At 35.7% G+C, this 12604-nt stretch overlaps 1 protein-coding gene across 1 annotated transcript; it reads right to left on the bottom strand.

Moving 5' to 3' along the window:
- Positions 1–7496: 7496 nt before the first annotated feature.
- LOC121313815 (homeobox protein GBX-1-like) lies at positions 7497–11967 on the bottom strand. Its single transcript, XM_041246609.1, has 2 exons — positions 11349–11967; positions 7497–9106 (listed from the first exon to the last, which is right to left on the bottom strand). Exons 1-2 carry the CDS (start codon positions 11794–11796, stop codon positions 8592–8594), a joined length of 963 nt encoding a protein of 320 aa, XP_041102543.1. The 5' UTR covers positions 11797–11967; the 3' UTR covers positions 7497–8591.
- Positions 11968–12604: the final 637 nt, after the last annotated feature.

The raw sequence follows: 12604 nt of genomic DNA, 5'->3' as shown, positions 1-12604 counted from the left end.
CATTAAAATTAATATAAAAACTTGGGGAAAAGTTATTAATGGTTAATTAATATCCACCTGGAAATAAATGTAAATGATAGGCCACCTATAGACATCATGAAGCTAAAATGATGTTACTTTTTGCAACGCTGCCATGGTCCTACAGTTTAAATTTAATTAATGTCTAAGTGTAAAAGCTTAACCTAGAACATGCTTCTCACTCACCCTCGCCATGCCTGTCTTATTGCCTGGCTCAGTAATCAACAATGGACGTTTCAGTTCCCGCTCAGTCAGAAAGACTCTTGAGTAACAGTTTTACACTTTTCAGTTAAATTTAAATGCCTTTGTTATGTGAAGACCTTGTTAAGTTTCAATTTTCCATTGAACACCTGGCCTGTAGACCACAAGGGTGCGATACATTAACCTTACTGAGGCTGATGAACATCAGAGGATCATTCTGATCCCTGAGCAGTGTTTCACTTGAACCAGGTGTTTCTCCGGTTATACAGTGCTCCTAGCTAAATATAACATTGTTCTTAGATGAAAGCCCTTTCACACCACCACGATGTAGAATGCAGAATTTTAAAATCTTTGCCCCTCGCCCAAAATCCCCGAAAGCTGCAGCCCGATTCTTTTAAACAGCTGCCGTCTTCCTGATAGAAGCTCCACATGAGACTTCTTCAAAGGAAACTCTATCAGTGAAATCTGGAAAACTCCTCAGAGTTCTGTGTCATTACAAGTTCAAAACTCTTTCATAAAAGCTGAACAGTTCTTAACTTGCTCCTTTAGTCTGACCCATCTCATACTCAACTACAGGGTCCTGAGGTCTGATCCCATTCTGCCCCAACTGAATTGGGTAGCATATAAATAACTATGGAGAATTGTATAGCACCCACTATTAAAGTTAAAGTATTTTTGCAATCTGTATGAACTCCATGGCTCCAATGTTGAGCTATTTATTAAAAGTTATTTATTTATTTTTTTGTTCTTTTTTGTGGAAATAACGTGTAGCTGTGGCTATTCAGTTCTGTTGGCTCCAGATATTCTGTGGTGAAATACAAGGTTAAAAAAAAGCTATTGTTGCCTAATTAAAATAAATTACTCTGCTCCCTTGTCATGGTTATATCTCATCATAAGATTTTTTTATGGGGAACTCTTTATGCAATCCTCCATGAATAAAAACACCTTCCAGGTTAATTATGCTTACTCTAAAACACATATAAGAGTCACAGGGTCACTGGTATGCCCATGTGGGACTTCCCTCAATAATGTACCTGGGGAATCATGCTTTGGAACAGTGCTTGTGTAAAAAAAAAAAAAAAAAAATTGTATTGTGATGCATCTGATCTATGTTGTCATACTTCTAGCTCAGAAACTATTTAAGCGTAAGGTCATAGAAAAGATGGTCTTCATTTACGAGGATAACTGGGTAACATCCCAGCAACATAAATCACTAGGAAGGTTCCATGTATTGCAGTCTGACAAATGAAAGAACATGGAAGTGATTCATATTCTTCAACATGTAAAGTACTGTAACACTTGAAGCAACCTATCACCCTGATAATTAAAAATACCACAGCAGGCTACCTCAGGTGGTGAATCAGGACACCAGGCAAACATCAATTCAACTCGCATTCAATCCAGCTTGAATCTCTGCACCAATGAGACAAGCAACCACTTCTTGATTTGTCTGGTTCTATAACATCAGATTGTATAGCCTTCAACTCATGACCCCTACAGGAGCAGAAAGGAGGAACGCCTACCTAAACACCTGCCAGAACACTGTCAGTACTGTCACAGAGTAAACATTGTGGCAAGCAGTTGTGCTACTGGCTGTGTGAAGTCATGCAGGCAACGCGCTCATTGGAGTTACATGACAAATGTTGAAATCTCAAGTATGACCAAGTGAAAGAAGAATTACACAAATGCGTCTTGCTCAGCTTCATTTATTACGTGTACAATTTCGGAAGCTCTTCTAGTACTCCAGCCTATCAGTATGTCCTGTGACCCTAATTACTTTATACAAATAACATCCAGTGCAAGCAATTATCAACATATACATGCAGAATCCAGTGGGAGAGGTTTTGTGTCAACATGTCAATTTAGTAATCCACATTAGCAGCTAAACTCTAGTTTCTCATGGAGGCTATTGTCTCTCCAGGTCGCACAATAACTGATATTAAAAGAATTGCGCTGTACCCGATACCATTCGTAAAAGGCATGTGGTATTTAAGCCTATGTAGCATTGCATCCAACGGTGTAAGACACTGGAGGCTTCACTGTAGACAACTGGGGAAGAATGATGGAATGTGAAACAACCAATAAATTTCATTTTAAAATTTGACTGAGGTGGCTAGTTCAACTAGCCTTAGTAGTTGTTTACAGTTTTCAATTAATAATCTAGTCCCCAGATCTCAGTATGAATATTAAAGAGCAAAGGCTTTCACATTTATTTTTTATATTTTCTTTTACTGTCTCCTTAACCTTTACGATGTTTGCACTAATTTCCAATAATTATCACTTTAAAAAAAAAATTATTGTATTTTGTAAATGTATTTTAGCAGCTGTTCTAGTTAAGAACTTGTTGCCTGTCATTGATACTTGTAACATGTAAAAAAAAAAAGTGTCTTCATGGAAGGAAGGCACAGCACCATCTACAATCTTGTGTTTGTTTCTCTTTTTCTGGCAATACAAAGCTGAGCTCCAGCTGGCACAGGCTCTTTCTAATATTAACACTTGGCATGACACTTGCCTGAAGTAGGTAACTGAAACTGGAGAGTAGACTTCTTAAATAATAAAAAAAAAAAACAGTATTTAAAAAAAAAAAAAAAAAAAAAAAAAAAACAATAAACCCTTGGTTGTTAGTGAATGTCCCAAGAATGATCAAAGCTCCCACAGGTATTTCCAAATCCACCTGACGGCCACATTGTCATTTAAGTCTGCTGCTATAAACATTTAGTTTGAGATTCTGGTGACAATAAAAGAAAAACCATAATCTCAAATGAATGCTTATTAAAAGTAGAGCACTTAATATCTTGTGCAACTGGATCAACTCCGTAACCACTTGCAATATGAAGCAACAATGAGAATATTTAACATTCAAACTCCAAAACATGACATTAAGGGATAAACAATGGCACCTGTTGAATCGGTAACATCGATTCACTGTTTCGAGTGCCGTTAGGCAGGCGGGAGAAACTAGATTCTTTTTCTTACCGATTCAACACCGAGTTGTTTGGGCCTGTCACAAAGACGGCTGCAGTGGGTGACGTCAGACCAGAAACAGTAAATAAACGACAGAGAGAGGTGGAGTTTGGTGGAGCTGAGAGAATGGTTTCGCTCAGCATATAATAAATGAACGGACAGCCAGAAAATAAATGGTTGTAACAAATACAAAAACACAGGACACGGAACATTTGTCAAAACAAAAGAGACAAACAAAACGGACTAACACTACACAAAACACAGTGAGCAGATATTTTAACTTTACGTTATTATTTTGTTATTTATTACCTCCGTCTCCAATCCCGTTCTCCACTCACCGAACACCCAAAAACCCAGAGTGGGTGAAAACATGTTGCTTTTATGCAGCTGTACCTGACTCGATTGCTACTCAGTCATTCAACTGGAGTCTTGGTACAACTGCACGTGAATTAATAAAGTGCAATTCCCCGTGTTCACATATTATTACATTTTAGTTGCACGTGAAGTGCTGTGCAATCCTTGTGCCTAAATACAAATATACATTTTAAACACTCGTGTTACACAGACCCGCTTATATCCCGTGTACCAATGACTACACACCAACATTAATACACAACACAAAATGCACACAGGGGCGGGCACTTTGTCACAGTGCCACTTAAAACTTATTTCTAATTGATACTTATTCCATAACGAGATTCAATTGATTGTTAATTTGGTAAATGGATCTGGTTTTCGTTCCTTTGTTACAGTTAGTTTAAACAGTAAACTGTTTGTCTCTCACATTACAGCAATGTTTTTTTTTTTTATGAGGTCCTAGGAGTTTGGATTTAAAATCTCACTTGCACAGACAAAGGTGTCTAAAAATGAAGATAGTACCAAGCAATATGCTTTAGATGTAGAACATGAAAGTGGCATTAGAAAAATAAAAATGCAAAAAACAAAGACATGTGAACCTGGAATGGAGAGAAAGGTTATTGATTGTTTTGCGAATCTAAAACAGTTACAGACCAAATATTGGACGTGATGGGTTTTCGAGAAGTACATAAGTGAGCTGCAAGCTTGTTTGAAGAATGGTTAACACTAGAATGAGCGCATTTATACGCATACCTAGAACAACCATGAGCGGTCAATTTGACCAGCATATTAAAAACAACATAAATCTTGTAATGAAAGGATAAAGCTCAACCTCAAAAAACAGTAAAAAAAATATAAATGAAATATTTATATAATATTATATAATACATGGGTTTATATTGCCTATACAACAAAGTGCATATACGCAAACGAAGCTTATACAGACACATTATAATCGAAATGACATGAATAAATAAACATTTGAACAGAATGGGTTTCATTTACAATCGTTTACAAAGTCTAAGTGCTGACACAAATCACACAGATCTTGTGATTTTTAAAACATGCAGTGCACTTTCAACAGACTGTGTTTGCGCATTTGGCATAGCTATCAACAGCAACACAGGCTTCTGGCACCAAATGCTCCATGGGCAATACTAGTGCAATGAAAGCTTCTGATTCCTCCAATGGCATTGACCAGGGATCATCTTGTAGTTGTAGGTGGGCTTCTGCTTCTGTGCAATGTTGTATGTGGTGAAGCGTATGCATGTCAATCAGTAGGTGAAAAGCACTCAACGACTCTCATCAATGTTGCATTTTGCATATGCTGTGGGCCCTGGAACTTCCCTCAAAATATTATGTTCATCCCTTCTACCTGCAGCGTCAACACCAGGATTTCTTGTGTTCCAAACAGTGCCATCATTACCAGCCTCTTGAGTGCCCGGTGGTGCTCATGCTCCTGCTGCAGAAGCAGTTGCCTCAGGTGATATACTGGATGACATCCTTGCAGGCGTTGATGCAGGTGAAGTGGCTAACATCATTGCTTCTTCTCCCATGGGATCTCCTTTGCCCTCTTCACTACTTGGTCGTTGTGAGCTGTCAAAGCTGATTGATGGACTATCAAGAGACTCATTGAAACAACAGAAATGTCAAAAGTCCGCTCACTTTAGGAATATAGACTGATATAATCAAACTTCAATACATGGCGGCAAGTCTTGACTGATAAACACAAATAATACCGCAACGTTTAATTGTTATAATATGTTTTATATGTAGCTGTCAATTTGGCCACTCCTGGTTGGAATAGGTATGACAGTATTTTATTTCCCTAATTATTGCAGCTACATGATTCTTTCTTTGTCAGGGTAATTAGTACACATATTTAGGAAAAGTCAGGAAAGCACAGATTGGTATCTTAAACACACACACTCACATCTCAATTTAAATTTAAACTAATATAAAAAATAAAAATATTAAAAATAAAAACAGTCAAAATGACCGCTTTGGTCATTCTAGTGTTAAAGACAGGAACTAAACACAAAAGCTGAGGTTAAAGCTAATGTCCGTGTAATTGATGGATTGTTTACAAAGTGATGATGAAATTGCTTTTGTCACTGAAAAAAATTTAGTTGCCATAGTTATTCCAGAACTCTGATTGACTGGCAATCAGTTAAACTAATACACCTGTTTGTAATTTAACAAGCCAAGCAGGTATCTGCCCCGCATTCCCCTTCTCTTTAAAGACACTTAGTTACTTTCAGTTAGAAGGTTTGTAGAATCAATCAATGAAAAGATCAAAGTATGATGACACAGAAATGTTTAAAAGTGTATTGTTCTGTTTTCAGCTCCACATCCTTGCAATATCAGACAAGTTTAATAATAGATTATCAACTGCAATTTTGAAAACAAAAAGTGTACTTTCTGGTCTTTAAAGTTTTTGTACGTAACATACATATTCAGCTGATATAAAAGGATATGCAGACCAAGAAGGAATACCCTACTTTACAGCTGAAAGCCAAGTCAAATACAGAAATACCTTTTGAAAAAATAGCAAGATTCAAACCGACATCTTCCCAATCTGTGTTTAGAACATCATAGCAAATTATCTGATATTGTGCCTCTCCTTCCATCAAAAATCTTATGATTTATTACACCAAAACTACAGTAACAAATACATACACTGCTGATATAATTCAAGAACAAACCTTTAGGGATAAATCCCTATTTATTAAAAATAATAAAATATATATAGGTTTATATAATATATATATATATATATATATATATATATATGAATCCCTGACCAACTAAAAACTGAGAAACAAGAAGAAAATGTATTGCAATCAAATATTGCTTTACGTATATTAAGTATTATAAGGACCCTCTTGCATTTTATTAACACTAAATGTGTATGTTTACACCAGTCCTAAACAGTGGTAAAGTTTTATTCCCCACAGGTGAAAGGTCTGAAGTACTTGGCATCAGGGCCACAGAAAGAGGACTTGGTTGCTTGAAACGAGGGTACTGCGCCCTCCCTCCTCTCCTCCCAACAGCAGTGATTGATTGTGAAGTTTATTACAAAGTGTTGGAAATGACCACTTTAATGGGGATCCATCACTCCTCTGTGAACCAACATTCCCTCCTAAAGAGGGATGAATCACCCCCATTCTCATTAACACCAATCTCACCATTTCTACCTTTCACCGCAGTGATTGGCTAATAAAAAACGCTATTTATCTAAATCACTGGGGCTGCTTTTTTCAATTTCTGTAAAAAAGGGAACTCCAGCAACTGACCTACTTAGAAAAATAGGCTCAGTGTACCCACTTCCACGCATTCCCTGCACACAGAATTATTGTAGAAATCAAGGCGACAGTGTGTGTGTTCATAAAACATTAGCGTGTCAAGTGCTTTGAAGGCTATATAATTAACATAGTAATACTGAATAGACATGTTTGATAGATACTGGGTATCTAGGTATAATGTATAATAGAAACATTTTCGATTTTATATTAAACATAAACTAATATTTATTGGTCAAATAATTGTATGCTGGTCATTATAGTTCTGGCTCCTGCCATGCAACAATGATTATCATAGGATTGTTCATGGCACAGCTAGGTGTTATTGGACACATAATAAAAATGTGATATTTATTCGTTCCACTCTATATATTTACTAATATTGGCTCTTCAAGACACTTTTTTTCTAAAAAAGGCTCTATTGTTAAGCTCAATAGAACAGTAGCAAAACAACATATATGTAAGAATCTTACATTTTATATCCAGAAAATGGTAAACAAAATATGTATTACTTAATACCACAAGATATTCATTGTTTTTTATATAAAATAATTTATTGAAACCACAAATGTACATGTATGTTTACATAGACATGTGTGATTTATTAAATCACATTTAAAATGTTATATACATACAACTGGCATGTCGGTTTCATGAAATAATTATTTTTTTTATTTATTTTTTTTTAACAATTTGATTTCACATACAACTGCAGAATACTCTTTCTAAACTGTACTGGAAATGTGAACGAAGACATTTGCTCCACATGCTAACTATGTAAATAATAAGAACAAATTCACAGAACTATAAATTGCACAACAGTAAAAAAATAAAATAAAAGGACAGGGGTAGAAAAGAAAAAAAGCTTTTACAATTAAGCAAGCATGCTCCAAATTCACCCAATTTATACACAAAACATTTCAGAACAGAAATAAAATGATAATTGGTGTTTTGCCACATTTCAACATATAAATACTATGATTTAAAAAAGAACTGTATACAGTCTCATTTCTTAGTGCACATATGTGTCATGTCCTGACACTATTGAGAATTTACATATTTTACAAAAAAATAAATAGGTAAACATTTACATATCCCCAAAGAATATTTAGGTAAAACAAGGTTATTATTTAAATTAGGAAATTAATTCAGTTTGTGTGCTTTTTTTTTTTTTTTTTTTTTTTTTTTTTAAGTTCAGTGCCATAATGTGTTAAGCTGACTGATGTTTTACTTTCCAGACTTTTCGATTCTCTTGGGTTGGCTCCCTTCCTTTCTGTATAGCAAATATACTCTTGCTATTCTGTATGACAAATTTCATTAAATACTGTAACTGAGGCTACTGTAGCAGGGTTAAGAGTCCAGAAGAGGCTGGCACCACACTTTTGTTTCAGAGCTGTAAGGTATATGTGAATAAAACACCAATGTGTTTTGATGTATAGTAGCCTATAACAAGGATGTCCAACCTACAAGTTGAAATGCCTCCTAGTTTCCAACAAAACTTGCATGTTTACAAAATGTTAATTCTCTATGTTCTCTGATTATGAGTTAACAATAGCCATAGGTGATACTTTAACAATGCTGTTTAAAAAGCCCCTCAATGCTCATTACTTCAATCACCTTTGTTAGCTTTCGTTGTTTTGGAGTCTGGTGGTGTGTTGTAATGTTACTGTCGTTCAACTCCCTGTTCAAAATGAATTGTAGTATAGACTGTTGTTTAGAATACAAGTTTTTTTTTGTCCAATATAACTTTTAAGGCCTGGTGCTCCCATCTATCTGTTGGTGTTGGCTCCGTACTGCAAACCTGTTCACATGGACTGGGATAGGGACTACAATTTTGGGATTCCTGACAGGTTCCCCTGTTCTATTGTTGACATTACCAGCTTTAATCCGTTTCCATTTGGCCCGGCGGTTCTGGAACCAGATCTTGACCTGGACCTCGCTTAGTTTGAGTGCATGTGCGATCTGAGAGCGCTCGGTGAGGGAGAGGTATTTCTTGCAGTGGAACTCCTTCTCTAACTCAAGCAACTGCTCACTAGTGAATGCTGTCCGACGCCTTCTGCTTTTCCCGGTGGAGTTCCCCAAAGGTAGTGGCTCCTGAGACCCAGACTTAATTTTGTTCTTCTGGGATAAAGAAGTGCAGTTATTTCCGTCCGAGAAGCTTTCGTTCTCGCTGTCAGCAGAACTGTCCTCTCTGTCACTACAGGGAGTCTCTGTTGATTTCACGTCCAATTTCTCCTCATCTGAGCTGTACAATTTGGTATCACCTGGAATTTGAACAAATAAACAAATGCATAAATAAAAACATCAGCGAATAAAAGAAGTAACTTCAAGGCTTTTCTATAAAACAACCGTCAAGTGTCCACTTAATATTTGTATATATTTAGACACTAGATGCAGCAGATCAGAAAATAATTGTATAGTTCTGTCACATATCAATATTGTTCAATGTTCTTATTCTGCTTGTTTTAGATACAACTGGTCACCAATAATTGGGTGCACAGCCTGCACTTCATTACAAAATCAGCAAATCATGCGTTTGCTAAATAGCATTGAAATGGTCAAGGGCCCGTGAAGTCAGGATACCAAAACTGAAACTCACTGGGGCACTGACAATTGTACTAAACTACTTCTTAAAGAACTGTAATCATTTACACAGTTCAAGTTAAGTTAGGCCTGTATGTCTATATATGAGCAGTAGCACTAAAAAAATGAAATAATATATTTGACTTTATCTATAGTGTGTTGGTTATTTCAAGAGATGTCAAAGTTGATAAAAAAAATAAATAAAAAAAAAAACCAACAAAAAGCCAGATGTCACAAAGTGGTTATTTCCACTAAAGATGACAATGGGAATTGCCAATATTAACTTTTATTGTCAAGTCAGTTTTCACAGAGCAGCAAGGGTTTTAAGATCACCAGTGCTTATAGGAAGACTGGGGTAAATTAGATGATGTATGTCGGTTCCTCCTAATTATAACTCAATATATTTTTTTCATTAGAAATAATATTACATCTTTTAATATTATGGAAGAGATTGACCAAATATAAGGAATTGGAGAAAATGCTTTTTTTGGGGTCTAGTTCAAAACATATTTTGAGTCATTACTAATTGTATTGGAATGACTGTGTAAAATCAAACCAGTATATATATATATATATATATATATATATATATATATATATATATATATATATATATATATATATATATATATATATATATATATCTATCTATCTATCTATCTATCTATCTATCTATCTATCTATCTATCTATCTATCTATCTATCTATATATATATTATATATATATATAATAATATAGTACTATATATAATATATATATATATATATATGATATAATATATATATATATATATATATATATATATATATATGGTGTGGTGTCATTGTGTGTGTGGTGTGTGTTTATCCCGGATATAGGCCTATATCCAGAGATGTTTTTACAATGAAAGAAGTGCTCAAATATATATTATTCTCAAAGTCATGTTTTATAATTTAAAAATATGTGCCTTGTATTTTAACTTAAAAAAACAAACAAACAAATGTAGCCTTTACTAGTCAATGGTGTCACCTAAATTACTTTTTATAAAATTAAGTGTGAATACAGTTTCTTTAAATGTAATAAATTATGAATATGAATTTACCAGATACAACAAACCCAAGACATTAATTATAGATGCAGATACATTGGTACATGTAGTTTAATACTGCAAATGTTTTAAAATATTATTTGTTCTGTTGTGAACCGTGTCAATTACAAAATCAATCACAAAGAATAACAAACGGTATCAATGTTATCGCTTGCGTCTTTCTTACTCAATACCAGGCTATTGTAATTTGTAATTTTTTTTACAGTGGTATACTTTTTATTTATTTTAGCTAACCTTTTACACATTTCAGTGTTACAAAGTTTGTAACTATTATATACTTATTTGAAATGCAAATTAAACAGAATTACAGCTTAATCTGAAAGAAGTTCTAGAAGTTATATGACATATATTTTTTAAATAATAATAATAATAATAATAATAATAATAATAATAATAATAATAATAATAATAATAATAATAATAATAATAATAATACATTTATAAAAGTAGGCCATGCAATGAAATATGTGTCTATTGAACAAGTTACGTGCTAACTGGTTTTTCAATACCCTATTTGTATCGTTATCTTTGCTCTTCTTTTTAGATAGAATGTTATTGCAGCAATGTTTATTTAAACTTAAAACAAATTTGGATCCTACAACCCATTTTATTTTCAGAAAAACAATGAACCATTTTGCTGCCATAATGTAATAAACTACCTAACCAATTTGATCGGTAAGCTACTAAATTTCAAAATATAGGGAAACATAAACATCAGACTGTTTTCCCTTTTATTCATTAAATTATAAAAAACAAACAATACGTATTTTCTAACTTGTTTCTATTTTAACAATGTGCATCGCCTGTATTGGCGTCATGTTATAAATAAGCTCACCTGTTATAGTTTGAAAAGTTTCCGAGAAGTTGAGAAGTTCTGAAGCCTTGTCTCGTGCAGATAGTTCATCCGAATCTGGGCTCTTTTGTCTCCTGCCGGTCAAGTCAGCTGTTAGCCGGGGTCCGGGAAGCTCCTGGGATGGGTAGAAACTATCTGGGTGGTCAGAAAAACTGGGCAGAGTCGTGGTGAGGGCCACCATGGATGGTACCCCTTGCCCTAAACTGGTACAGAAAGTGTTGGTAAGGCGCCCGGCAAATGAAGCCAGGGGTGCCAACGGAGGGATGCTAGACTGTAGATGAGAATGAGACAGGGCTTGAGGAATGACAAGCGGTCGGTAAGGCATAAACATCGGGTAGCCTGTGTATAGCAAGTGACCTGACCGGGGCTGGGGAGTCCCAATTAAAGAGTCAATGGAAAAAGCTGTCCCTTGGCCACTGGGTCTCTGCATGGTGGAGGTCCGCAAAAAGTTGGTTAGAAACTCAAATCCTCCTCCTCCAAGGTAGAAATCCTTGTGTTCACCGCTTTCTGTAGTTGGTCCTCCTTTCTTGCTCACTCCTTATCCTTATTATTGCAGTATTGTAGCTCTTAGGAGGCCCCAGTCTCCAGTAAACCAATTCGCTGTCTGCCTACTGACTCTCTCTCTCTCTCTCTCTCTCTCTCTCCCTCTCTCTCTCTCTCTCTCTCTCTCTCTCCGACTTACGGCGATTGTGTCTCTCCGTGTGCCTCTCTCTTGTCCTCGGCAAGCGAGTATTCGTTCTCCCTCTCACTCCCTATAGGTTATACCATCCCTCTCTCTCTCTCTCTCTCTCTCTCTCTCTCTCTCTCTCGCTAACACACGCACACACTCACTAGGTTCATCATAAGCAACAGAAGAGGGATGGGAGGGGGGTGTTTCCTTCAATACTCATCCATCTTCCTCAAATTACGCTTCATTTCCTTGTTCAGCCCCTGACTTATTTTTTTTTGGCTATGGGAGAAGTGGTAGGTTCCCAATGGATACCAATGGACACTGAGAACCCAACCCCCTTTATTTTGGTCCTGAATGATTGGAAGCGGTATAAAATATGTCTTACTCCCTTCCCCTTTCCTAATCTCTGACCACACCAGCCTAATCAGCTATTATTAATTTTGATTGATGATTAGTAATTACTTAGACTGGGGGGGGGGGGGGGGGGATAAAACAAGGGTTATTGGGGTATTGTTAAAGTTTAGAGGCGGATGGGACAGAAGCTGGAAAGAGGGTAGGCAGATGTTTT

Source organism: Polyodon spathula, chromosome 4, assembly GCF_017654505.1.
Source record: "Polyodon spathula isolate WHYD16114869_AA chromosome 4, ASM1765450v1, whole genome shotgun sequence".
NCBI classification, from domain to species: domain Eukaryota; kingdom Metazoa; phylum Chordata; class Actinopteri; order Acipenseriformes; family Polyodontidae; genus Polyodon; species Polyodon spathula.
The sequence above is the reverse complement of the archived record's forward strand: the minus strand, read 5'-3'. Positions and strand labels throughout refer to the sequence as shown.

Excerpts from the sequence above, each read along its gene's own strand:
- LOC121313815 (XM_041246609.1), bottom strand. The coding sequence starts at position 11,796 with ATGCAGAGACCCAGTGGCCAAGGGACAGCTTTTTCCATTGACTCTTTA. Across the intron at positions 9,107-11,348 it reads AACTTTTCAAACTATAACAG|GTGATACCAAATTGTACAGC; the intron begins GTGAGCTTATTT and ends TTCAAATTCCAG.